Source organism: Neovison vison, chromosome 3 (genome assembly GCF_020171115.1).
Source record: "Neovison vison isolate M4711 chromosome 3, ASM_NN_V1, whole genome shotgun sequence".
Classification (NCBI taxonomy): domain Eukaryota; kingdom Metazoa; phylum Chordata; class Mammalia; order Carnivora; family Mustelidae; genus Neogale; species Neogale vison.
This window is the reverse complement of record NC_058093.1, coordinates 69,569,787-69,596,136: the sequence shown is the minus strand read 5'-3', so window position 1 is coordinate 69,596,136 and position 26,350 is coordinate 69,569,787. Positions and strand designations below refer to the sequence as shown.

General features: G+C 43.1%; 1 protein-coding gene across 2 annotated transcripts in view; it reads right to left on the bottom strand.

The window, feature by feature from the left end:
* MAP3K20 (mitogen-activated protein kinase kinase kinase 20) overlaps window positions 1-26,350 on the bottom strand; it is a 178,248-nt gene that overhangs the window by 18,107 nt on the left and 133,791 nt on the right. Inside the window, exons 12-16 of one of the 2 annotated variants that reach the window (XM_044242350.1) lie at window positions 16,162-16,206; window positions 14,254-14,284; window positions 14,020-14,159; window positions 9,484-9,546; window positions 8,409-8,501 (exon numbers count right to left, since the gene is read on the bottom strand). In XM_044242350.1, coding sequence (XP_044098285.1) covers window positions 8,409-8,501; window positions 9,484-9,546; window positions 14,020-14,159; window positions 14,254-14,284; window positions 16,162-16,206 — 372 coding nt within the window. Of the gene's footprint in view, window positions 1-8,408; window positions 8,502-9,483; window positions 9,547-14,019; window positions 14,160-14,253; window positions 14,285-16,161; window positions 16,207-18,795; window positions 24,238-26,350 lie in introns of those variants that run through there. The other variant, XM_044242351.1, reaches the window with a different exon arrangement.

The following is a 26,350-nucleotide window of genomic DNA, read 5'->3' as shown; positions in this document are numbered from 1 at the left end:
ACAGTTAAGCATCTCTGTTCATTTGGCTTCTTTCACTCGGCATGGTGGTTTTGAGATTTGTCCACGTTCCTTAATCCTTGCAGCCTTACCCTGTTGTAGATAGCCCTATCTCCATTTTACATTAGTAGACTGAATCTCAGAAAAGTGCAGAGATTGGCGGCAAGGTCACTTAGCTGCACCGGGGCCAGAATTTAAGTCCTGGGCACGCCTAGTCTAATGGTAAAGACACTGAGTTTTAAAATCTCGTCTCGGTCTCCCCCCACCCATCCCCGAACCCTTCCCCCGCCCGCCGCCCCACCCCCGATGGATGGAGAAAAAGCCAAATCACCAGAGATGGCTCAGGCTTCGAGCACAGAGGCCCCTCCACCTTAGAAAGGCCTGTACAGAGGAGACATTTTAAAAACATAAAATAGAGGTCAGAATAAACTTTTTAAGATTCAAGAGGGGGAGAACGGGAAACAGTTTCCTAGCAGGTGACTGTTGGACAACGTGAGAAGTACCGTAAGATGAAATAAAAATGCGGCACAACTGTTGGTCATGCTGGTATTAAAAGTAGTAAGATGTTGATGATTTAGGCCTCCGAAGGCTCCTTTACACGCGTCGCTATTATGCAGCTCAGCTGTGGGGACCTGCTGTTTGAAAGGCAGGAGAGTGGAACATCCCGTGAGAGCACCTGGGCTCTTTATCATTACGGATAAGCCCGCTACTCCCTATTTTATTATGCTGCCTTTAAAAAGGAGATAATGCAAGTACGGTTAATTTGCTCCTCTTCTTTATCTGTCCAGTGTCGTGACCCCTGGCGGCTTTGTCCCACGAGATTTGTTTTGCAACCCCAAAAGAAGCCCACAAGAAGCTCTCCCTAAAAATTCCATTAATAACCTCTTTCAGTGCGTATAGGTTGCAGGGTCTGGAACTAAGAATGTTTTAATCTGTTCGGCAAAACAATGTCTCATAATGATGTACAAGACTATTGCTGCACTGATGAAGAATCATACATAATTCAGCACCTTTCACTTGGCACCACTGTGATGTCCTCATTAGCCGTGGCTCACAGTGTCTGTCAGATGGTGTCCATGCGAACGCAGGCATTATATTGTCTTTGAGATGTGCAGCTGCTTCCATGACACTGCCAGTATATAAAAACATGACGCCGGTTTGTTTTATTTAGTGCTCAACCTTCCAGTTTGTAAAAACAAGGCTGACACAGAGCCTGACATGAGGCAGGGAAAATAATTAGCTCTCATTTTCTCAGCCTTCTATTTCCTTCTCCCCGCTGTGTTCTCTTTCCACTAAACCACCACATGTCAGTCGGAATGGGAGGCAATTAGCGGGCTCATTTCAGTCCCCACAACTGTGCTGAAAAGAAAGTATTTATGATGGCACAATGAACAGCTGAAAGATTAAATAACATTTGCCTTTTGAAAAGAAAATGACTTCTAGCTAAATGGGCAATTTTTGATTATTCTCAAACAAGCTTAGAGTAGTTGGTTTTTAAAATACAAGAAAGGAAAATGAGTCATTTTTAGGTGAAAGAATCAAATAAAACTTGACACAGTAATGCAAATAACTGATGTTTTATTGCAAAATATGTAAATGCGTTATACCCTTAACAATGGCTTGTGTCTAAGGTCAGGGCGGATTGGTGCCAACTAGACACCAGTAGAGATAAGGTTGTTATATTGCCTTTTGGGGGCTTGTTATTGGAGTGATGTACGAAAAAGGGACTTTACGGATGATGTTAAAATAAAGTGAAAGAAATCAAGCGAGACATACTTTCATATGATGCATTACATACTTGACTACCTGAAATGGTTCAGATGTTAGCTGACATGTTTGGAAAGGGCTTTTTCATTTTAGGGTTTGTTTGTTTGTTTCTCAATACAATTGGAAGGTACTAGGTATTTATCTTGGGGGAAAAAAAATAAGTCTTGCTATTGATTTTTGACTAATTAATCTATTCTCAAGACTGGATTTCTTAACCAATATAGAAGGTGTTCTAGCTTACCTAATTACTGCATAAGGTTTTTGAAATGCTGGTAAATGGGCTGCAAATTGACTTTTATCCAGGACACTCAAAATATAAAAACAGTTCTTCTGACTGCTAACTTCTCCTCCTTTTCCATGACTTCAGAGGTGATGCCCAAAAGTATGACTTTTGTAAAAAAACAAAACAAAACAAAAAACCAAAACAACAACACTGGCCTGGTTAGTAGGTGGCGTTTACCATTTGAGCTGTTCTCAGCCCAAATCCAAATCCTGATGTCCAGGATTGATATGGTTGTCGTACATCTTTGCATTTCCAATGAAGTGCTTTCAATTTCATTTCAAATTATCAGTCCCTGTTAGAGTTGATTATTTTCAAGGCCTAATTTTTGGTTCAGAAAACACAAGCCATTGTGAGTTATCAAGGTCTCCTCTCTGCAGTGATCCTCGATGGCTTTGCTTCTAAAAGCAAAGATGTCCTCTCTTAGGAACAACTGTGCCTGTCATCATGGAGTCAACAACCATACTGTTGGAACATTTGAAAAAGACAATCACAGACTTAAATTTTGTTTCTCTATCTCCATAAGCCTACTCTCACCCATTACAGACCCAAATCCTGATTTTTGGTCCATACAATACGGTCAGTGTATCCATATGAACCAGTGGCCACCCAAGGAAATCTGAGCCAACTATGGATTCACTAGGAAACTGGAGCTCTCTGTGAGCTCATTACACATATTATTACAGCTGGAAACTGACAATAATGTGTTTGTTACCTGGTGAAACCCATGCTTTATCCCGTATACTTCCTTGCTGTTCACTTTCTCAAAAGGAATCGGGGTCTTGATTAAGAAGGCCACAAGTGATCCAGCTGTGTGCTGGAGCTCCCCTCACGAGCTGGTCACTCACACCTTCTTTCCAACTTCAAGTTCAGGGGCATCAGATCGGTAACTTGAAATTGGCCACGGTGAAAATATTTGTACCGTAGAGATCTCCAAACACTACAAATTAGGGCTGTTTTCTCCCATTGGTAGACATTTTCTGGTGTGCCATTTCTACATGTGACTAACAGTCCATCGGCAAGTATGGACTAAGCGGTTCCGCTCTGGGTCTATAGGCAGTGGCCTGACCCGTTTCGGGAAGTTGCCCCACGGCGATTAAAAACATGCAGCAAGTCACACAGCCCTATTCCGAGCTGCACTTGCTCCTTCGCAGTCAACTACAAGTTCTTTTCTTATAGAACCCTGACACTGCAGGCTGATACACTGAGGCACACCAAAACGTATGTCTACATGTCTATGTTTTTCCCTGGAAAAATAGTTGATCATGGGAAATAAACTTCCTTACACTGCATTTGTAATAAATGCAAGATATATCAAAGTAAAGCACTGCATGTAGAGGTTCTGAAATTTACAAAGAACGTTGGCTTTTTACTTCCTTACAAAATCCTTTTCTTTGTGCCCTGTGATTTTATTCATGTTTATCTATCCATTTAAAAAATTACACAATAGAGAAAAAACCCCTATTTGACAGTTTTTTGATATTTACAGTACTCTGAGAAAGGGCCTGGAGATTCAATTAAGTTTATTAAATGCAACATTTTATACATGATCCTAAAAAGCACAATAGTAGGTGGCAAGTATTTGTAAAAAGCAGGGCTTCTAACCTCCAGGTGAAACCACCAGAGAAGGAGAATTATTGACTGAACTGCTTCTGCTGAGGTGTGGGAGAAGGGGCCCACGTGCTGCCTGTGCTGTGTGCAGAAGGAGCCAAAGAGGGTGAACGGAAAAAGCCTTCTGCTCTGATGGGGACCTCTATTCCGCTTCCACACTTTCAGAATGTTCCTCTTATTTTCTCTTCTGCTTTCACTTGCTCCTTCAGAATTACGCTCCAAAGAAAATCCGAAGTCATGGTCCTCTGGTAGGAAGTCCCGGGGTCCAAAAGCCTGTCTCTCTTTCGGGGTCCGTGGGAGCCTGGGTGTGGCTTGCCAGGCTCCTCCCCTGATTGTGGTGGTTGTCAACTCAGACCCACAGGTTTGTTTCCGTGCCTCGCTGGGGAGATGAGGGAATTAGGACTCGAGGGGCAAAGTCGGGGACTGTCCGGCATGCACAAGGAATGCGCAACTCTCTAGATAGTTCCTTCGTAACCCGGCTTTTGAATTTTTATGACACAGTCTCAGAAAGTTTCTTGGTGAGAAAACTGCTGGGTGATTTGATAGTTTATTCCTGGGCAATTTGAGAATCAATATCCTTGACTGGCGAGTTTATATGAGATATAATAATAAACTCCATGGAGCTTACTATGTCGTAAAAAAGGGTGGTTGCTACCCTGGAGGGGGCGGCTCAGGTAGCTGTCTGAGATTCTGGAAGCCTTCTTCCTTTTGTGCCAAGTCGAAGGCCTTAGATTACAAAAATGCAAGGCATTTCCCACACAAAATAAAAAGTGGTAATTTAGTATTAGGTGATCCCCCCAAATTATCTTTTTACCAATCTTTTTACCCATATGCCTATTTGAGGGGACGATGATACTTTCCAGAAAGGGGAGTATGACACAGTGGTTGAGTCCTCCGACCAGCCCGGCCCCTCACTAGGAGGGTCTCTGGGTAGGGAATTTTACCTTTCCCGTCCTCAGTTCCTTCTGGACATGATCTAGGGATGACATTCCCTGGGACGGTGGCTTATAACAATTACATGAGAAAAATGTTCATAAAGCACTTACCTAACACTGTCTGGCAGAGATGTGAAATAACCATCATCAAATATTTCCATCCTGAGCACAGGAAGACCCTGAGAAAGACCCTGTTTCTGCCAATTCCACTGTCATAACTTCAGCGTTGCCACAACATATAGCATTATTTAAATTACTAATTTACTTTTTAGAAATAGGTCAAATACAGGAGGAAAACCCATTCTAACTTATTGTCAGTTTAAATTGCCAGTGAAACCTTTGGTCCGAGATCTTATTTTCCCTCCCACTTTGCCTCACAAAGCAAAGAAAAAAGCCTATTTCATTTGTGTGAGGATTCTCAAAGTCTGTATGGGGTTTTAGCCGAGGTCCTGCCCTTCAGAGGGTGTGGCAGGAAAGACGGACCAGAGCAAGGCATCATGCAGGGGCACTGGGCCACTCTCGCCGGCATACAGCCACTCAGATGTGAATGGCTTTCCTCAGTTGAGCAAATCAACCTCACTTTTGTGCCAGAATCCCATCTGGTTGTAAAATGAGGCTAAAAAAAGAAAATGCAGCTAAAAAAAAAATTGTATCTGAATCCTTAGAACAAAAGGCTGACAGGTCTTAAAACAAAAGGCTTTTTCCTCTACATGTATTTGTCTCTTTGTGTCCAAGGTCATATTTTCTTTCTCTCCTCAGTTCCTGAAACAACATACCAATTTTAAGTGGTTGTTGAGCTGGTGGGGCTTCTTAGAGGCAATGGGAAAATGTAGCTATTATTTTCATGATAAAGTCACTGTCCTATATGATTCCCGGTGGCTGTAGTTAGAATGCATCTTTTGCTTTGCTTGTAAAAAGTGAAATGGTCAAGCAGATCCCCTGCTGTGCAAACCCAGGTTTGGACGGAACTCGCAGAGTGCTTAGTGTCCTCTTGTAACCTATCCTAGTCATGGAAAGGCTTCACCTTTTCTGGGAGGATGGGTTTATGAGAACTCAGTTGGCTGGGATTTTGAGGATGTCTTTTTTTTCTTGGCTTCTACCTTTAAAAGTCAAGGTAACAGGGTTTTCATGTGGGGAACTGGGATTTCAATTCAAAGCACATTTTTGGGAAAATGTTTCATAATGCTGGGGTATAGATCAGATAGCATAACTGGGTAGCTTAGAACTGGACAGTAACTTATTCTAGGAGTATTTTATGAAAATTTACAGATGGTTTAACTCTCTTGCATCATGTATGAGAGCTAGCACATGTTGAAGAAGAAAGTAACAATGAAGATGTCATTCCTAGTCTGAGCTCTTTCCTCCCGTCACCTGAGGCGGCCCGCACATTTCCTCTTGCTCCCTGTTTCCTGATCGCTGATGACAATACTGTTCCTTATGCGTCTCACAGAAATGCCAGGAGGATACATGAGATGACATTTATGAAATAACCTGACCACTTTAGAATGAAGTACTCTCTCTAAAGCATAAGCTTTAAATACTATAGTCAGGAAATTATTTGCAAATGACCGTGAACCTCTTCAAGCCTTGTTTCAAAACTCACCCCTTCCAAAAAAGCTTTCCCTGGTTGACCTCACCCATTCCAGTCACTTCTTAATACTTTAGCACCATGGCACTACATCCACATAGTACATTTCACTCTTGACTGATTACATCATAACCTTCTCTGTCCAGCTCCCCACACCGGAAGCCTCGGCACTGTCCTGACTCCTCCCTCTCCCCCACCCCATTTCCAGCAGATGACCCAAGCTGATCAGTTCCATCTCAGAGTCCTTAGCCCTTCCATGGCATGGCCATCGCCTCCTCTCCTCATCCCCTTTCACCTGGTTGTTTGCCTCTCCTGCTCCTAGTCTTTCTCACGGTAGCCTGGTCCTTTCCCGTTCCTCCTCCCCTGTGCTTCCGAGAGAGCTTTTAAAAACAGAAATCTGATCCCATCTACTCCCTGCTTAAAACTCTTCAAACGCCTTGGTTTAGCACCTAGGATAGTTCTCACTGGTTGCCAGCCACTCTTCTGGCCTTCTCTGGCCCTCTTGCATGGAGCAGGTCCTCAGTAAATGTCTGCTGAATGCACAGTTGAACTTATTAGTCTGTAGGCATGATCAAGTATCAGCCGCCTGACAAAAACTGCAGTGACGTTAGGCCTTGTGAAAACCTCTGGCTCAAGAAGTCTGCACTCTTGAGGCCAAAAACAGACCAGTGTTGGTCTCCAGGATCATTTATACCATCCAAATTTTTACAAAAAGATGGATTTTTTGTTTTCCACATTAACAAGTCATTTCTTTGTTAACCGAAAATGATTTTCTTGGTTGAGACGGCTTTTGACAAGTCTCTCTCAAGAAAATTCTTCCCTCCTCTTTTACTACCTACAAGCCATAAGACGGTCTAAAGAAATTCTTGAGTGCCTTGGAGTTCAGGATATCAAAGAAGGCAGGATAAAGTATGTAATTGGTGTACCATCAGATGGACTCGGGAGTGCCCACAGTTTACAGAATCTCTGGGTGAGAAGGGCTCCTGGTTGTTGGAGAGAGGATCTGCCTCTCCCAGCCCGCTTTCGGTAGCTGCTGCTAATGACAGGAATGAACAGTGACCCACTCGCGGAAAGAAAGGAAAGTGTCCGCATACTAGAAACCTGGAGTCAGAGCAACTTTCACTCAGCCGGCTTCTGTGGCCAAACAAGGGAGAAGATTTCCATTCAGCAGAAGCATGAGTAGACCTGCAGGTACAGGCAGGACGCTCTGTCCGATGTCTAGAGAGTGGATCTTTGGAAGCCATGGGTGACACTCGTGCCCTCCCCACCATTTCCAGTCACTCCCAAATGCTGGTTTCAGGAATGACCTGGGATACGCGAGTTATGATCGGTGGCAGGCCGAGAGCCGCCTGCGCGAGCCCCACGAGGGCTGGGGTTGTAAGAAGCTGTGCGCACAAGGTCTCCTGTCTGCCTCAAGGGAAAGGCACAGATGGCGCAGGAAGTAAGAGCTTGGTTCTGGGGTCCCAGAGGCCTGTGTTCAAATCCTAATTCCGCTGCTTGCTAGCCCGGGAATCCTGGGGTAAGTCATTGACCCTACAGAGCCTCAGGTCCCTCATTGGTAACATGGGGGGAAGCAGCATCTACACCACAGCATCTTCACCACAGTACCATATGCCTGGAACACAGTAAGTGGTCAATGAGTAGCAGTGACCGTCATGACTGCCTCTGCACGGTAATCCAAAGTACCTTAGACCTATGGTGATGCCAGTTCACCTGCCAGCTGGGTCAAATAACTGTGCCACATTCTAAAATTAACATAAAGGGAGAGAGCCTGACTGAATGAGTGCTGGTCAAATGCTCTGCTGTCCTATTTCCTGCTGATAACTTGGGTTTCCATATTGCTTATAGTTCGACTCCGGGTGTCGTCTCAATCTCAGCATTCTAAAACAGAAGCAGGAAGATGGGATGCTCGAAGCCCAGCAGCATGAACATCGCTCGGATACGCCCCTACCCCACCCCACCCCACCCCACGCTTTGCTGTGAGTTTCCTTGGTGGTTTCGGTGGCCTCACACAAGACTCTTTGCTGAACAAGGGTAAGATTCCCAGACTGGAATAGGTGGCTGGCAGCTTTTCAACCAAATCCCATTTTATGAAGCCTGTGAATTTACTCGGAATTGAGGTGTTGGCTGATTGGGGGCAGGTGAGAGGTGTATGAAATCATAGAGTTCCAAGAGGGAAAAAGAGTAGATTAGACTGAAATTCATCCAAAGGATTTAAAATATGATTTACCTGTGGGCCGGTTCCTGGTTTCAAGTGAAAACCAAAAACAAGTTCAAGGTTCACAATTTTTTCCTCATTTTCTTTAGGTTCATCTACTGAGTCCTAAAACAGAAAAACCCAGCACTATTTATTCCAGACGGGACGTTGTGTTTTTACTTTTCCTTCTCATATAAAAGATGGTTTTTCAGCACTAGTGTTTCCATCTAACCTTCTGATTCCCATTTGGTTATTTTGGATTAAGCTCCAAATTCCAATTACTTAAAGCAAGAAAAAGGACACCATAAGCCTCTGAGAGCATTTCCACATGATTCATCTCACACGCCACAAATTGAATGTCACCATCTCACAAGGTTTTACAATGCCTCTTGCACTGTGCAGTTTTACCCTAGAAATGCACTTAAACACCTGAAGGTACGCTAGGAGATGGAGAGTTTCTTAACATTCAAGATGTCTGGAAGCTATTCCCAGAGAGGGGCTGTGTGCCTGCTGGAGCAGATGACAATGAAGGGCCAAGCGGAGGAACAGAATGAACCTCCAGGAGCTCAGAGATGGAAAACCACAGTGAGTGAGTGAGTGGAGTTCTGTGTATTAACTGCAAATACCTACTAATTGTATAACAAAATGGGCCATCCGCCTTTAGACTATATTCAAAATAATGTGTCAAAGATGCTAACATATCCTTCAGACAATACCTCCCCACCATAACCTCCCCCCCAGGGCTAGCGATAATCTAGAGTCCCAGCGTGTGAATTCCTTTAGTGACTTACTTGTGGGACAAAGGTCTCCAGAGACAGGTGGGAGGCCACTGCACTAACCTATAGTGTTAATACTTACCTCCCCTTACCACTAAGGGGTCATGTGTTGTTCTTATCATGAATATGTTGTTAATATTTCAACTTACAGGAATCAAGCCTGTTCAATTTATGCACATGCTACTCTTCATTCAAAGGGCCTTTTGTTGGACAGATAATGATTAAATTTCCCTTCAAACAACAGTTCCCGACATTGGCAAATCTAGGTGTGGATGTGGCAGGTGCATATATCAATAAAATAGCACATTCTCGGTAGAAAAAAAAAATCTTACCTTAATTAGTGGTGGGAAGTGAAACAAGTTTAGGTAATCGTGGGTTAATTTCTCAATGGCTGACTGTAAAAAAACAAAACAGAACAAACAGAAAACAAAAAAGAAACACATGACTTTATTAATGATCCGATAGTGCCACAAGAGGATTAAAATTATTGTGCACCTATAAAGGCAATCTTTATTTATGTAGCCCATAAAATATCTTGGGGATGTTATTGTCCACCATCGATGGAGACTAAAAGTGATGGCTCAAAGTATTATAGGTAGTTTGTCATTATTTAATGGAAAAGGAAGATACTTTAAAGATGGGAAATCTCAGACCATTCTTCAAATCCTGGTAGAGAGTCTACTTGTGACAAGTTCATGTTCTGGTGTATGGAGTGCACTTGTCGCCCTCAGTAACTACGGGAAAAATGACAAAGAACATGAATATATAACCAGAGACTCCTCAAGGCTGAAATCTCGCGGAAGGATTTACTGCACTGTAAGGGCTATTCTCTGGGTGTGTGTCCAGCACTCCTTCCCCCAATGAAGCACAAAGAACTCTTAAAGGAAAGGGGGACAATTTAAATCACGATTTTTTTATACTCATCAGGTATAATCCAGCTCTTCTGTGAACTGAATGTATAGAGAGTAAAAAAAAAAGTGCCAATGTGAGAAAAATTAGATGCCTTTTTCAAAGCGAAATGAAAGCTGTTGACACTTGACAATGTAATGAACACTTAGGGATGTTCAGCCCTGTTCCTTCCACACAGCCCCTCCACATGAAGGCTTCTGGGCACAGGGAGAAGGATGCTGAGCCGGGCTGAGAGGGACAACTGCGTGGCAAAAGGGTAGGCAGAAGAACCGTTTCGCTTTCATGACCCACAATTTAAGGGCTGAGAGTCTCTCTGAGAAAGTACGCAGACGTGACTGTGCTTTCCTTAGTGAAAGAGCAGAGAGTGGCCAGCACAGAGTGAGTGTGTGTGTGTGTGTGTGTGTGTGTGTGTGTGTATAACAAGGTACCAAGAGGGCTCCTTTAGTCTGGAGGTAGTCACCTGGTGTCCTAGCCTCAGAGGCCCAGCTCAAAGCACTATTTAATCCTCATATCTCCATGAGTGGATACCAGAGCACCCAGAGCAAGCTTCCAACATCCCTTCCCTTTAACCTTTCTCTGTCATATAAGCTTATTTGTTAGACATACCCATGACCCCGCTGAGTTTAGTGGAGCGTCACATGTTGGCCAAGCCCCCCATGCATGGCCAGTAACACATCCATGCTTTGGGCATTTAGGCGGACTTCTGCGACTCCCCTCTCTGGAGAGTCTTCATGTCCACATGCCTTCTCATCCTTGAGTTCCACGGCGGTCTTGGGTATCCCCATGGAAAACTGGCCTGCTCCTTTAGGAGCTCAAGGCAGACACTCTACTTCATGAGCCAGGTACACTGCCCTGACCCCCTCCCAACTTTTTCTCTATGCGTGTGTTTCTTGGCTTCTCTGCAGCATTAGACTATGCTTTTATAAAGCTTTTGACCTTTGGTGTCTGTGACACCATTCTCTCCTCCTCTTCCTACTTCCTGGGTGGGCATCCCTCTTGTCCTCCTGCCCAGGTTCCTGTGACCTCTCCTTGCCACAGCCTTCCTTCCTGAAGGCACATGGACCATCAGACAGAGACAGCATCCCAGCCAAAGACTATGTGGTCGGGCGTGTACGTGTAGCTGTGCTTTCCTTGTTATTTATCAAGGTGAAATTCACTAGCATTAAATTAACCATTTTGAAGGGTGCTCCATCAGCAGTGTTTTGTCGCTTCCCTGTGCTGTGCAGTCCTCCCTTCTGTCTAGTTCCAAAATGTCTGGGGACCCTGTGCCCATTCATAGGACCCTGTGCCCATTCATAGTCACTCCACATTCCCTCCTCCACCCAGTCCCTGGCAACCACTAGTCGATTTTCCGTCTCGATGAATTTACCTATTTTAGGGATATTTCACATAAACGGAATCCTACAACATGTGATCTTTGGTGACCTTCACCCCACAGGGCGGTTTTGAGGTCATTCATTCCATGTCGCAGTGTGTGTTCACTGTGCTTTCCTCCTCGAGCATGCAAACCAATCTCTTCCCCGTGGAATCCTTCCCTTCTCTGTTCCCATTTTCATGACACCAGCTAGGCGTTATTATTTTGTGTCATAACCTCTGAACTGGTCTTTCAAAATCCAGCCTCTCCTTTCTAATCTACTCCACCACTTCCAGAAGCAAAGTTTTCAAACATGTCAGATCTCAAAACTTCCAGTACTCCCCAGAGTGGGTCAAACGCCAGACCCCTGGCCGGAAGCCCTGAGCTGTCTAGTGTCTGGCCTTGCCTTCCCTCCGCTTCTGGGGCCTGAGGCCTCCCCAACCAAGTGAGGAGTCCCCTCTTACTCTTTGCATCAGACCTGTTTTTTTCTGTTCCCTTACACTCTTTTCTGTATTTTTCTCTCTTAACTCCTTATTCTGTCTGGATTCTTGTTCTTGCCTTTCCTGCTCCTGTCTCCATTTCAAATTCTGCCCTTCTCCAAGATTCAGCTCAAAGGTCCACCCCACTCCAGGTCCAGCCAACTCTCGCCGTCCCCCACCACCCACTGCCCCCCCCCCCAAGCAGAGGGAGAGAATAGCTCCTTTGCTCCCAACTTCCAAGGCTCTTCTGAGAAGTTGTATGTACATGTTTTCTCTCTTCTCTGGGACGTACAGTCCTCGAGGGCGGGATTCTTCTCTGTATGTGCACAGGCCCAGACTTGCAGTGAGTACATGTTCCCAGATTTTGCTGAACAATAATAAGTTTGGACATCGCTTGCCCTAATGATACCAGCCAGTATGGAGGGGGCACTTTGTCCTAGGCCAGCTCGGGATATTTAAATCACTATGGTTTTGTGATGTACAGCTTCCCTACCCGCTTTCCTCGTGACAGCTCCTTAAGGAAATGTTGGGTCCTTTATCAAAGACAGCAGAGGGGAAGGGGATGTGGGAGCATCTTATCTGTCTTCTGCCAAATAGGACAAGATTTACCACATTGCTCTGTTGGAACCCTAAAATTTCTCTGCACCAGAGAAAATAATTTTTTCCTACCGCAGCCCACGTAAGCCAGCTCAGCTTTTCAAGATGGACGTGCCCACAGCCAGAGGTCAAGATTAAATTACTTGCCAGCCATTGCGATGTATGTTTAGGCATGAGGTTTCCTACCCATATCCTAAGGGGGAAAAGATAGTGAGGTTAAGGCTAAGGCATCACCCAGCCAGTGCTGAGGGGCTGTAAAGATATTCCTTGCATGGGTCCAGGGCCCACGAACAGAGGTAGATGGGTTCTCTTTGGACCTCAGAGGGGATTTCTTTGAAAAGGTCACATTGGTGGCTCTAACTGAAGTAAAGAGAAAAGTAGTTATGTAGGTAGAGACTTGGCGAGATGTGGATTTGGCTAAGAAGCTGCTTTTTTTTTTTTTTTTAATTATTATTATTTTTTAAAACATTTCCTTCTTTGATTTCTCTTCTTTCCAACCTGTGCCCACTCCTCCATCCGCCCACACTGGGATTGAGGAAGTTCAGGGAAAAAACTGATTTTATCCTGAGATCTCTCTTGAAACAGACCTCTGACTAATAACAATGTCCACACAGATGCCAGCAATTATCTGGTTTGAGTAACTAAAGAGCAAGACAAAACAGATCTGGTTGCTAAACTACAAAAAATAATAATAAAGGCAACAGCAACAGGAACAGGTTTAGCTTTGCAACTGTTCAAGACTACGGTCTGAAGGGACATGTTAGGATTTCCCGAGAAATCGAAGGACAAATTTCCCACGTGGTGGTGTCAGGTGCAGGTCAGAATTACAGACGCGGTGAACCGAAGGCCTGTCCCTACGACGTGAGGTGCTATGGTGGCTTCATCTTTGCCCAGTCTGTGGACAGATCCAGTGTCTTTAGGGACTCCCAGTGGGTACCTAGCCCCCCTGGGCTTAAATGAAGTCACCTCCTTATCTGCTGGGTGGAGGGCCGTTCTGCAGGCACCCCACCACCACGTGTCCAGTCCTGGCACACAGCATTCTCCCATTCTGCCTTTCCACCAACGGTGCCTTACCCCCGGAACACCCCTTCCCCCCGCATCCCCTTCACCAGATTCACGCCTGCTTGTCCTTCCGCTCTCCTCCTTAACTTCTCTGCAGCTGACTTCCCTCAGCCAACCGCACCCCTCCTTTGTGGCATTTCCTACAGCTGTCATTTGATCTTTCTTGCATGATTAACACCTACCTATGTTTTCTACTAGACTGGAGATTTCTGGAGGCCCTGGAGTGACATGTGGGTGTATCTAGGAGACCTCTGCTGTGCCCAGTGTTAAGCCTTTTCCTGTTGGACTATGAGGAGGGGGTAGGGGTCCCACGGGGACGGCAGCTAGTTATCAGCTGGCGTGTAAGTATTTCAGTACTGCAAGAGCCTGTGCATTCGTGGGTGTATCCTCAGCCCCTGATACAGGGTCTGCTACGGGGTGGGGCTCAGTAAGGATCATTGACCAACTGTCCTCCCTCTCTGAGGTACCTTCAGGTGAATGATGTGCCCCTTGGAGACAATGCCCATGTCTTTCAAGTCTTCTTCCTCCAGGAGCAGCAGTCGCTTTCCTGTGATGTTGTTTTCCTTGAACAGGCTTGCATATACGCTCATCTCCGCTGAAGAGTCCCCTGAAGGGATCAGAAGGCAGAACAGCATTAGATGAAGTCCTGTCCAGAGCAAAGTTAACTGCATGAATTAAGAAGGGTAAGTTATTCCACTTGCCTTTTCTGACGAGCTGCTGAACCCAAAAATACTGTGAAAGAGAGGACATACATGGTTTTCAAGATTCACACGTGCTCAGTGGCAAGGCGTCACAGTAAAACACACTTTCAGTCGATTAAAATAACTAATTTTGTACCGTAATTTTCTGACTCACCCACAAAGGGAGAATGAAAGACATTTGTTTTATGATTAAAACTTTAAGCTTTCAAGGAGGAGAAAGCCCTCCTCGTGGAAGCCTTCGGACACTTAAGGGAATGTTGGTTTTTCTCCTTATTTGGGAAAATTTTTAAAAATTCTTCAAAAAGGCTCTTACTTATAATGATTTTTCTCTTCCCCTGCTGGTGGTCCCTGGGGTTGCCAAGGGGTACTGGTGTACCCGGGAACTGTATGAGGAACAGGGACCACACAGCAGTGGACAGAAGGACTGGGCAGAATGTGCCCTTTGTTCTAGGCCTGGTCAGGAAGTAGCTGCGTGGCCCAAGACAAGTTACAGCTGGGAGCTTCCTGTGTAGAAAGCAGTTGGACCCAGTGACCCTCAGTCCTTAAATTTCCCTTGGCACGTGTTTACTGGTAGCCTCTCACATAGATGGAAGGGAGGCCAGACCCAGTCCCAGCAATTCTCTGGGGAGCCCTTGACCCTGGGATTTTATTTACATGGCTTGAAAACCACTCGACCTCAGAGCAAAGACTAAAAATAACTGTTAGAGCTTACTGCTTTTTTTCCCCCTCTCTCGCTGTGTCTCTCTCTGTCAAATAAGATATATATATATATAAAATAAAAACTTTCTTCTCAAATGAGATGGGCCAGCTTTGCAGCTGGAGATAAAGAGATTCTATCCAGGCCCATGAATAAAGGAGATCCTAAGTTATTTTTCCTTGTTAAGCAGGGCTGGTGGGAACTTTACAGTCAATGAGGCCCGAGGAATGGGAAGAAGTAGAGGCAAGTGGCGCCAGGTTTTCTCACCCTATACTATAAGCCAAAGAAGTTAGCTTATATCAAAAGCAGTTTTATTTCACCAGAATGCCATAGGCAGGAAGGAGAATGCCCCAGTCCAGGAACCAGGTTGAGTTAAGTAAACAGACCTTCCCAAGAGTTTCTGGTAGTGAGCTTGCACGCTGTGGCCTCTGGTCTATTCCCTGGGCCGGGGACTTGCTAAGGCTGGCATTACCGCTGCTTTTCATATGCAGATACCTGAAACATATACAGGGGTCCTGGACGGACATAAGGCCCTGGGGTCTCTGATCAAGAATTCTCTGGACCTTTCACTAAAGAAACAGCGAGATGCAACAGCCTAAGAAGGATTGCCCCTCAGGGTTTCTACCCAAGTGTAAGGTCTAGAACTTCCTTTGGACTGAAATAATCTGTCCTCGTCCTCCGGCTCCAGCTGCAGAGAATGTCTGAGCGCTCACGGCCATTCCTCCTTGGGAAGGCCAGAGTAAAGATGGATCTGTCACTTCCAAACAGGCCTGAGGTAGGAAGGAAACCCAGTTCAGAGAATCCCAGCTAGCACTGCCTTTACCAGATCTTTCTCTGCTGTGGTTCAAGTCCATCCCTGGTATTTTAGGAAAACTTAAGATCAATTTTTTTTTTTTCACATATGTTCACTTGGTATCCTGGATCACTCCTGTAACGTTGTCATTGGTATTCATGATCGTATTCTGGAATACCTTTCAGAGCAAATAGGGAGGTGGAATCCTCTTGTAAGATTTGAAGAGATACTTGCTTTGCTCTTGAGGCCTTATTTTAAATCATTACTGCATTAAAAATAGAAAAACAAGGAATTTGTCAACTTCTCCTAGTGCGACTTTCCTAAGGCCCAGACCCCTCTGGCTGCATTTGTGACTTGTGGACGAATGTCTGAACCACCTGCCCGGGGCCAAACTAGGCGTTAACAGAAGCCAGCTTACCACGTCGTCTTCAGTCCATGAGCCAATCTCAAAGGAGGGCAGCAGCTGCATGGGAAATATGAATGCAGTGAAAAACAAAAGCAATATTATCATTGTCTTTTTGGTTTATCCCTTGTCTTCCCATCTTAGCTTTTGGTCGCTGCTCTGGCTTGGTTCCTCCTGCAGGTTACTTCAATGGGAAGCCCCTTTCCTGACTTTATGGGGAATTTCACAGTGCTCCAAGCATCGTGCCCACAGAAGTCAACCACGGGCACCAGCTTCTTCTCTGTAACAACTCCTTGCACTTGGTGAGCTGTGGCAGTGGGACCGTAGATCTTGAGAGTGTCCTCTCTTGGTACTTGGCACATACACCTCCCGCAACAGGCCTTGGCAGTTAAGGAGTTTCTGACGTTTGCCAGATACCAGAGCCTCCTTTGGAATTCCCAGTCAACATGGGGATCATATGATTATTAAGGAAAATTCCAAAGCAACCAACCCCTTGGTGATCAGATGACTTGCATGCTTCTTTGTACAGGAGAATTTCTAAGTGGTTAAGCAAATGACTCACTTGCATTAACCAAATATTAGGACCCATGGATGAAAAAGGACAAGTGAGATGGGACTCTGTCCCCAGAAACCCAGGTTGCAGAGTTTTCTGTAATGAAAACTCAACTCACCTCCCTGTTAAGTGCAGACATGAAAGGCAACTCTGCAAAAGAACTTTAGCCTGCATCATTTTCAAAGCTAGAGAGCTTCTTGCTTGAATAGATGCCCATGGCCACAGCCTAAATGAGACATGCCTATATGATCTGAAAAATACTGGTGTGTCCTGTGTCTTGCATGAAAAAATCTGCCACAGCCATTAGCCTTAACTAAGTTACCTCACCAGAATGGTTGGATTTTTCATAACATGGCAGTGTTTTGCAACCTTTGTTAAAATATTTTTTTGTGAATGAGTTGAAAAAAAAGTTGAATTTTGTTGCTTTTACTATTACTCTAAAAATCAGAGGGTGGGTGAGTTAATCCTTCTAATCTGCAAATATTTTGAACTCACATGCTCTAATCCCAGCTAGGAAAAGAATGCCCCTCCCTTCCAGCAGCTTTTAATTTAATGGGGGTGAAACAAAGATGGATTATAGATGGAGGAGTTCAAGGCTGCCTTTGTCCTGGTTCACTCGGTGCCTGGCAGTGCCTGCCATACGATCCTAGGTAAATTTTTGTTGAACCATGTTGCTGAATGAATACGACTGCGAGGTACAGTGACTAAAATGCTCAATTCTCTGGTACAGAATTCAATGCCTGTGGATTTACCAGGGAAAAGCAAGGGTTTCACAGACTAAGATGGGGGGAACGGAAGGCAGGGTGGGTTGAGCTGGGTACTACAGGGCAAGGAATAGAGAAGTTACTCTGGGTGAGGAGAAGCAAGAAGTCGAAACAGTGGTGTGGGGGACAGGAAGGGAGGAAGGAAGGAGGGCACTTTGCCTTACCGGAGCACTGGATGTGGTGGAGGATAAAGGAAAATACTTAACAGCTTTGCTTAAAATGCTTAAAATTCTCTCTGGCAGTGGTCAAAATCTCTAGGGAGCTAAGTAGATTATAAAAAAAAAGAAAAAGAACCCAAACCCGCAAGTTACAATATATTTGAATGTGTAGGGTTTGAATATTACAGCTAAGTGGCAAGCATAGAAATCACTGCTATTCTGTATGTACCCAGGTGCCCTTGTTCCCTCAGGATTGCCCCTCTCCTCCTCTGAAATACTTGACATATGTTGGAATCGTCACAGGCACTCACCTGCTTCAAGGATGCAGAAAGGAAAATGACTTGAAGAAAATCTAAAACTGAATTTGATCACAGAAAATATATGACAGGTCTTACATCTTCACAGGGCAGCTGAATACAGCTGCAGAAACGTGTCATTCCCTTTGCCCATCACGGAAACCAATGTGAAATAAGGAACTTCTCTGAAGAGTTCGAGGACCAACAGACTGAGTTACAGAACTATGTCCCTGCACCAAGGTTAGCCTCTCTGGGGAGTGGGGGGGATGCGTCGTGTTTTGTTTGTATACAGTCCCTGAATGGGGTGCTAAACAAAATAGGTAAATAAGTATTTCTTAAATAAAAGTTGTATGTCACTACTAATCAAAACTAATATATTTGGTTTTAGGGTCCAAAGGAGAGGGGAAGAGTTCTGAGAGTGGCTGAAGATGACGCCAAGAGGAAAGGCATAGATTTGGTTTGCTAACCCCTCCGGCAGGACTCCTGCCCCAGGCTGGCAGAGATCAGTGAGGGGAAGGCAGGAGCCAGGCACTGCTTCAAGACGGTTTGAATTTGGGAAAACCGGGGGTAAGAGTTAATGATCTCCAGCCACATCGTGGTTTACCATTTCCTTTACGCTCTCTGTACCTTCTTAGCATGTGAGTGTCTGCTGTAGGATGAGCTTTAAGATTTTCATTCTTTGGGGATTTAAAAAAAAAAAAAAAAAAACCACCTCGTGACTGTCCCGTCACTCTACCGATTCGTTACTTACACCCAACTGATTTCGGGAGAGAAAAGCTCACATTTGTGTGCATGTGTGTGACAATGATGCCTTCCAAGGATGTTGGGAATCCAATCTAACAAAGATCGGATATACACAGCAACACATAACAAAGGGATTTACTGTCAAAACGTTTATTGCAAAATGGAGTCTTAAAACAAAGAAAAGCAGAGAAAAGTTCACATCAAAATGAAATGTATGACACCAACTTAGATTTCTGAATACATTGTGGACTCCGTGCAGGAATATCAAATTCCAGCTACGAAATCAATATCTGAGTCGTCTTACCACACATGAGTGAAACGAATCTTCCATACAAACATTATACACGATATTTGGCATAGGATTTGCTCAGAATAACATTGTAATAGAATAGTTGAGGAAAAAAGGTTTTGTTAAAAAAAAAAGTGATAATGCCATCCTCTATTCAAAGCGCACACTCAGTATAAATATTTTCTATTATTTAGTACAAAATTTGTTCAAAGAGTGCAAAAGCAGTTTGTGCAGTGTACTGTACCTGACGTTAAAAGATAAACTATTCTGCACATTATATAAAATAATTAAGGTAGGTGCTGAAAATGCTAGTTGTAAAGTCAGTAATCACATGCCCAAAAGCTCCCCGCCCCTCCTCAGGCCACAGAGTGCAGTTCGACTGAGCCCGAGCGGAACCCCGCTAGCTCTCGGCTTCCCTGGTGCACACTCGTTTTCCATGGCAGAAATGCTACTGCTTGCAGGCTATGCCACAATCTAGAGAACGGACCAGATTCTTCTCTCTGGCCAGGCTTAAAGCCAGAACAGGAAAACAGCCTGACTCCAAAGCCGCAAAAGGTGCCTGATTATAGAAAAATGATGCCCTATTACGAACGTGGTGTGGTGAGACACTGCTGGTTGTTATTAGGCCCACAACGAGTCTAGTGTTAGCAAAAACCCAAAAAAGTATCAATGTTGAACTCCGAATAGCTTTTCTAATGAGCTTGTATGAAACGCTCCCTATTCCAGAGAGCGCGCGGAGGACTAAAGTTCTGTACGTACCAGAGAAGTCACGCCAGCTCTCTGCCGCACCTCACCTCCGATTCCTTGACTTTAATGGGGATCTGTTTTGAATAGCTCAGTGGTTGCTTAGGTCTAACAAATCTGCTGCCTGTTAGAAATCACTGGCTGAACGCTGGCCCTCGGCCTTTCCGGAGCATCCCAAACAAGCGTACTCTGTGCCTTCAACCCCTTCCCCTGGGTTAAGTATAAAGTATTAAAATGTGATTTTCCTTCAACAGAAGGCCCTTTTAAATTAACCTGACTGCTCTGCAGGACCGAAGCTTCCTCAGGGATGTGTTTCTGTTTTATTTATTTTGGATTAGTGTGATAGAGGAGAGTGAACCCCTCCCCCAGGTACATTTTGCTATTTTATGAAGATTCCACCAGGGGAAAGAAACCATTTTTCCACAAGTGGGGATTTAAGATAAATGTCGCCAACCTATACAATTCAGATTGTACAGTAGCTGTCATTTTGAAACTGCGTCTTTTGAATGAGCAAGTTTGTTTGGGGTGGGGGGGGATGAGTTGGAGAACTGAAACTATCAGGGTTAGCAAGTTTCTCAGTGGGGGGAGGGGCACTGCTGTTGGTACTGTGGGTGGAGTCCTTCACTGGGTGGAGCTGCCCAGGGGTGCTGGGCACTCAACCCCACCCCTGGTCCCCGTGAGGACCCAAACTCTGCCCCAGCACTTGCAAACACCATTAGGGGCCCCAGATGAGAGTGGCTGGCAGGGTGTTCTCAAATTCTGTATGATCGGCTTTCTGAATACAGAAAAAAAGACTAGTTATATTCTCAGTTGTATGACTCCGACGATATTACCACAGAGTTTCAATTATTATTTTGAATCTCTCAATTTCTTAGGGTTTCTTTATTCTCTTTATAAATGTATGTTCTTGTAAGTCAGGTAATTGGAAATACATCCAGCAGCAAGAATTTGCCATTTCAAAAACAGATCTGAAAAGTGAATTAGAGGCAGCACAATTAACATCGTCTTTAGAAATTCTATGTAATAAACAGTTCTTTTAAGAAGTGATAAAACTAATAATAGAGTCTAAAGATCTTCTAAATCATCTTTACAGATAGAGTGAGACCACTTTAAAATTCTGTTTATATGATTCAGATTTTAGGGATGTTCAAACCCACAGAAAGACACTGATTTGGAACAAGAGAGTAAAATAATGCCATGTGGTAATTACAGTAGAATTCCAAGTGGAGAACAGTTTTAAGCTTCTCACGAAGCTTTCAATTCTGCTGTATTCTAAACCCCTGAGGTTTCTTTTTGGTAGAGTACTGAGCTACAGCCATCCTGGGGGATACTGGTGAGGAAAGTGACAGCACTTGAGAGATTGGGAACTGTTACCTCATTAACGGTAAAACATTAGTCTGAGTATAGAGTCCTATTACCTTTCTCTTTTGCCCTAATTGGCTACTTTCATGAAGGCACCAAAATTTTATGTGTAATTATAATAGGCTTATATGTAAATGAAGAAAAATGTCAGTTTCCTTCTATTCCTATCTCTTTATGTGTTCTAATTTTGTTGACGATGATTCTTAACTGAGAGGGTTTACATTCTTACATGAAGTGCACAGATCACAAAATTCGCAGAGATCCCTTATCAGTGCAGCCTTCTCTGCCCACACTGTCCACTCCGCGGCACTCCCCCACGTGTCCTCCTCTTTCCCCGCTCCCCTTCTCAGCATGCACTTGTCAACCGTTTACATACTAGTAAGGCATTTGTTTTGTTGATGTCAGGCTCTGCGGACATGGATGTCCTGTGGCGCAAGCATGGCCCCCTTGCTGCGCCCTGGAACCTGTTCCAGGCACAGACGGGGGCCTCAGTGAGTATCCGTGGAACAGATGACTTTCTCTTTACCCCAAAAGATGGGCAAGAGGCTTTTAAACTGCTTCCTCTTTGGTTCTCTCCTTCAGGTTGCTGGACCACAGTGACTCGGATGTGCCCCAAAGTCAAGAGTTGAAAACCAGCCCTCTGCCCCGCTCCCAGAGGTTCTGCTTGAGGGCCTCAGCTTGAGGGAGGGAGCACGGCTCTGCTGAGCATAGCCAGGATGCCTGTACGTGTTCGTGCCTGGGCACCGCCAGCACCAGCTCGTGGTGCTACCACGTAGGCTCCTAGGGCACAGGTCTGCCTATCCATTGTTTTTATCTAGTCTGTGGGTGATGGAAGAGCCTGCCGATTCCTCAGCTGCGTAGTCTTCAAAGAGCAACAGATTAAGTTTGTTTAAATGGTTTATATTCTAGGAATGTTCTCTTCTACCTTTCCTGCAAGCCGTTCACTTTAACTTCCATTTCCTGCGACTCAACAAGTGTGACTTGAGATTGATAGTTTAGTTCTCCAGGTTACTGTAACTACTTTTTTTTTTTTTTTAGCAACTTTTCGCTGGCTAACACTGACTGACCACTTGCCATGGACCTGGTACTGTGTTCATAAAACACACACACTGTGTTACATACATTATTTCACTTAATCCTCACAACAGTCCTTTGAAGTGGGTCCTGTTATTATTCCCATGTCAAAAATGAGCAGACACACAGAGGCTAAATAATTTTTAACAGATTGCACAGCCGTTTTGAATCCTAATTTGACTCCAGATTCTTCTCTTTATCACTCTGGTATATAGGCTATGCTACATTTCACACCCAGAACATTTTAATGGTTCTTTTTCTCCAAATAAAGCTGGCACAACGTACTGATCATTCTGTGATATTTTTCAGCTGTTAATAGGGATTAGAAGCATGTCATGTTTCAAATTTCGACAAGCTTTTTATGACAATATACTTGGAAATAGTATTAGATAATATCTGTGATGACATACTTTCTTAAATTTCCCATAAAAAGAACCATCAGAGGTATTTTAGTGTAATAGTCAAATGAATGGCACCTTTTTCCAATACAGGCTGAAAAAAAGTTTTTGTGCCTTGGCCTTTCTGTGTTGTGTGTTACACACACACACACAGACAGTGTTTTGTAGTTGTTTTTTTTTTAATCAGTGTTTTATAGTTTAAACAAGCTTTGACAAATATAATATTCTGAGACTATTACTCTGGCGAACTAGGTTTTCGGAGAGACACCTACATTTACTTCTGTTTAACACTGGCATGGCTGAGTCAGGGTTAAAAGAAAAAAAAAAAAAAAAAGACCACTCTGGAAGGCTGGATTTGATATAAAAAGGACCCTTCATCCTATACTTCTGACTCAGTAAGTATAACTTATCCTTGCCATTGCTTTCATAATCTTTAGTTCCCTCTTTAAAACCTCTCTACATATATCTAGAACCCAGGATGCTCCTTTCCCACTGGGGGTGCAGAGCGGGTCTGTGTCCCCACTTGATATCAGCTTGCAAGCAGCCCTTTAAGACCATCTCTTTCTCCTTTTAGAAACCAAGCCTCAGATGACAGTGTTGTTCAGAAGCTTCCAGGGCTAGCACTGGTATGAAAGCCTGCAACATCTGCTGTTGGCTTCAAATAAGAGTATTTCTTCTTCCAGTGTATTACTGAGAACATCTCTCAGGTTTTACTGTGAGTAGTTGTGCCATTAAGTATTGAAAATTCGTGGCATTTCGGTATTTCTGAAGAAGTATTTGTTATAGTCTTCTTTCATCTCAATTTTTTTATTGTTAGATTTTGTAGTCATTATCAATTATTTCTGACAGTGCAGTGTATTACCATAAGAAAAAAAAATGTAGTGCATTACAGGAAAATCAGTGTCAGAGAAGAATTAGGAGGTAAGAGTGCTTTTTCAAAATGTAAGTCTTCTTAAGCAATTAAATAAATGAAATCAAATCAATACAAACATTAAAGTATTTGTTTAAAAAAAAAAAGCCACAATGTAATTAGTTAAAACTACTATATTGTAATAGAATCACAGATTTCTATAATCAGGCACCGCATTTGCTGACTCATTAAATATACCTTTCTGCTTTAATTCCCCCCACTAACCCCCCATTTTTCTGTAAGCAGGGAAAAAAAAAAAAAGTAAAATCATTCAAGAAATGACTGTCATAGAAATGTGATTGGCCTAAAAATTCAGTGCTCAGTTTTCTACTTCCTTACTGGTTTTTGTACAGGCTGAGATAGCAAGTTTCTTTCGTTTTTCCACACATTTTCCATTTTATTATTTTGCTTTCTGCTTTCATTCACTATTATTATCCATGTCATTATCCTCATCACCGTCATCATCATCATCATCGTCACCTTCTGACAAGTCAAAATCACTGAACCCCAGGGCCATGTTGACCTTCTTCCCCCTTCTCTTAGATGTGGTTTTGGAAGAATTCTGCTTGGCTTGCATGTTTATCTGCATCCCAGAATGCAGCACAGCTCCTGCTTTGTTCATTGAGAAGATATCCCCAAAGCCCATCAGCATCATGGCCTGCAGACTTTGGTTCATGCCATGGCCCTCCCCGTTACTTGCTGCTGTGATCTGACATGACATCTCTGCACTGTTTGACTCCTCTGTCTTAGATTCAAAGTAAGACTCCTCAGACATTCTTGCAGCAAGAGGCAAGAGAAGCTATCATGAGGGAAGAAAGGACAGAAGTAAAAAGAGAAATTAGGACCAATTTAAATAAAGCAAACAGATACCACAAAATTAGTGGGTGCTGCACAGAAGGTAAATGATTAGTGAAACAAATGAATGTAGGGAATTACTAGAGAATTTATTTAATGGCATATTTGGCTTCAGCGTATTTGCCATAATTTATAAATGACAGAGTAAATCACAACCAAAAGTTTGCAAAGCATCACAACAGGCCAAATTTCAAATGGGAAGGAAGTTCCGAGTTTTAAGCTCTCATTTCACTTAAAACAAAAGTAGTTTTGAGGACTGCACTTAATTTTCCCAATTTCACTTTCACGGAGACATTTAGCTAACTATTAAATTAAAAAAGAAATTAAGTAGAGATTAAATCTCAAGTAAAAAAAAAAAATCAAGAAACCTTGTACCAAAGAATAAAGCTTAGAGGAAGCATGAAAACAGTTCGGTAGTCAATACCCTTCTACGGAAATCTGGGCCATTAATCTCCTTTTTATCTAGATTACTATTTGAATCTAAACTAAAAACAAGTCTAGAATTCACTGGTTTCCATTATTATTTATTACAGCCAGATGTAATACTGGTTATTCAACTTATTACATAGTTCATTTGTGAATAAATTCTAGATGTCTCTAATACTTAAGTATAAACAAGTATGTAAATACAGATGACAACTGGGAGGAGAGGAAATTAGTATTAATTTAAACTGTTACCTTTTGCTCTATTTTCTAAGTGTCCTTCTTTTAGCAGAATTTGTTTTCTAGGAATTGCCCCTCTCACATCTATTTTCTACCTTATATAATTATTTTGAACAGCTAACCTGTTCCCATAAGTGTTGATCATATTTCAGAGCTAGAACTGGCATGATCTAAAAAGGGTTACTGCCTCTTGTTTTGAGGAATAAGCAATTGAGGCTTATATTTTTGGTGTTGCTTAAATATTGGTAACTTTATGATAAAAAATGTACAAGTAACATATAGGGTAACCGTAACATCCTGGATGTAAGTACACATTTTAAGGCCAATTTCCTAATTTTTAAACTGGAGTTTTTGCCGGGGGTGGGGGTGGGGGTTGTTTTTGTTTTTTGAAGTGATCTCTACACCGACTGTGGGGCTTGAACTCATGACCCCGAGATCAAGAGTGGCATCCTCCTCCAGCTGAGCCAACCAGGCGCCCCCTGGAGTTGAGTTTTTTAAAAAGTTAACTTACTTTATTAGGAAAAGATTGCTAGAGTTGTTAGCTCATGAAGAATTTCATATGCTTTAGCTAAAAAGTACCAGTTATATGGAAGAAAAGAATTGCTTTAGCTCCTTTAACACCGGAAACAGGATATTACTTTCCTTGCAGTCAAATTTCCCAGCTTTTCAGATTTGTTTTCAATTGTTAGATTTTCTTAGGGAGTACTTTCTTCCTGATTTATTTTATTATTTCATGGGTCCTTCCTCACATTATGTTAAGTTCTCAACACAGATGTCTCTCAAATAAGTTTTTATTTTGAATAGCAATAAAATTTCTACATCAAGCTATAACAATCATTAAAAAAAAACCACTGTCCGAATTTTTGTAGGGAGAATTCATCTGCCCAGATGATTTCAACAAATTTTTTAATTTCAGGAAGGAAAACAGCATCCTTCCTTGAAATAAATCCAATAATTCCATCTTTTATGAAGTTACATAAATGTTAAACTTTCATAATTAAGATGAGGCTACATATATACAGGAAGACTAAGCCTCCAGCTACTTCCTTTTAAAAAGGCTTATTTTATCTTTCTCTCAGAAACCTCATTTAAAGTCAACTAGAAACTGATGTAAGGATGAAAGAAAATACCTACTTAGAAAACACCTGAGCACAAACTTTCTTTCCTTCAGAAATACCAGCTCTAAGCAGAAGAGACATTAAAAGCAAATACTGTAAGAAAGAAAACTTAGCCCTCATAGGTTAAAAAAAAAGTGGGAAAGAAAATCTCTGAGATCATGCTTCATGCTGTCCATTGTTAGATGGTAGCCTTCGAAGCAGTTCCTTTACAGAAAAGTTTTCTGGAGTTAAAATGCAAGCATACAACCTACTGAGCACTCCTACGGTTTCATTATT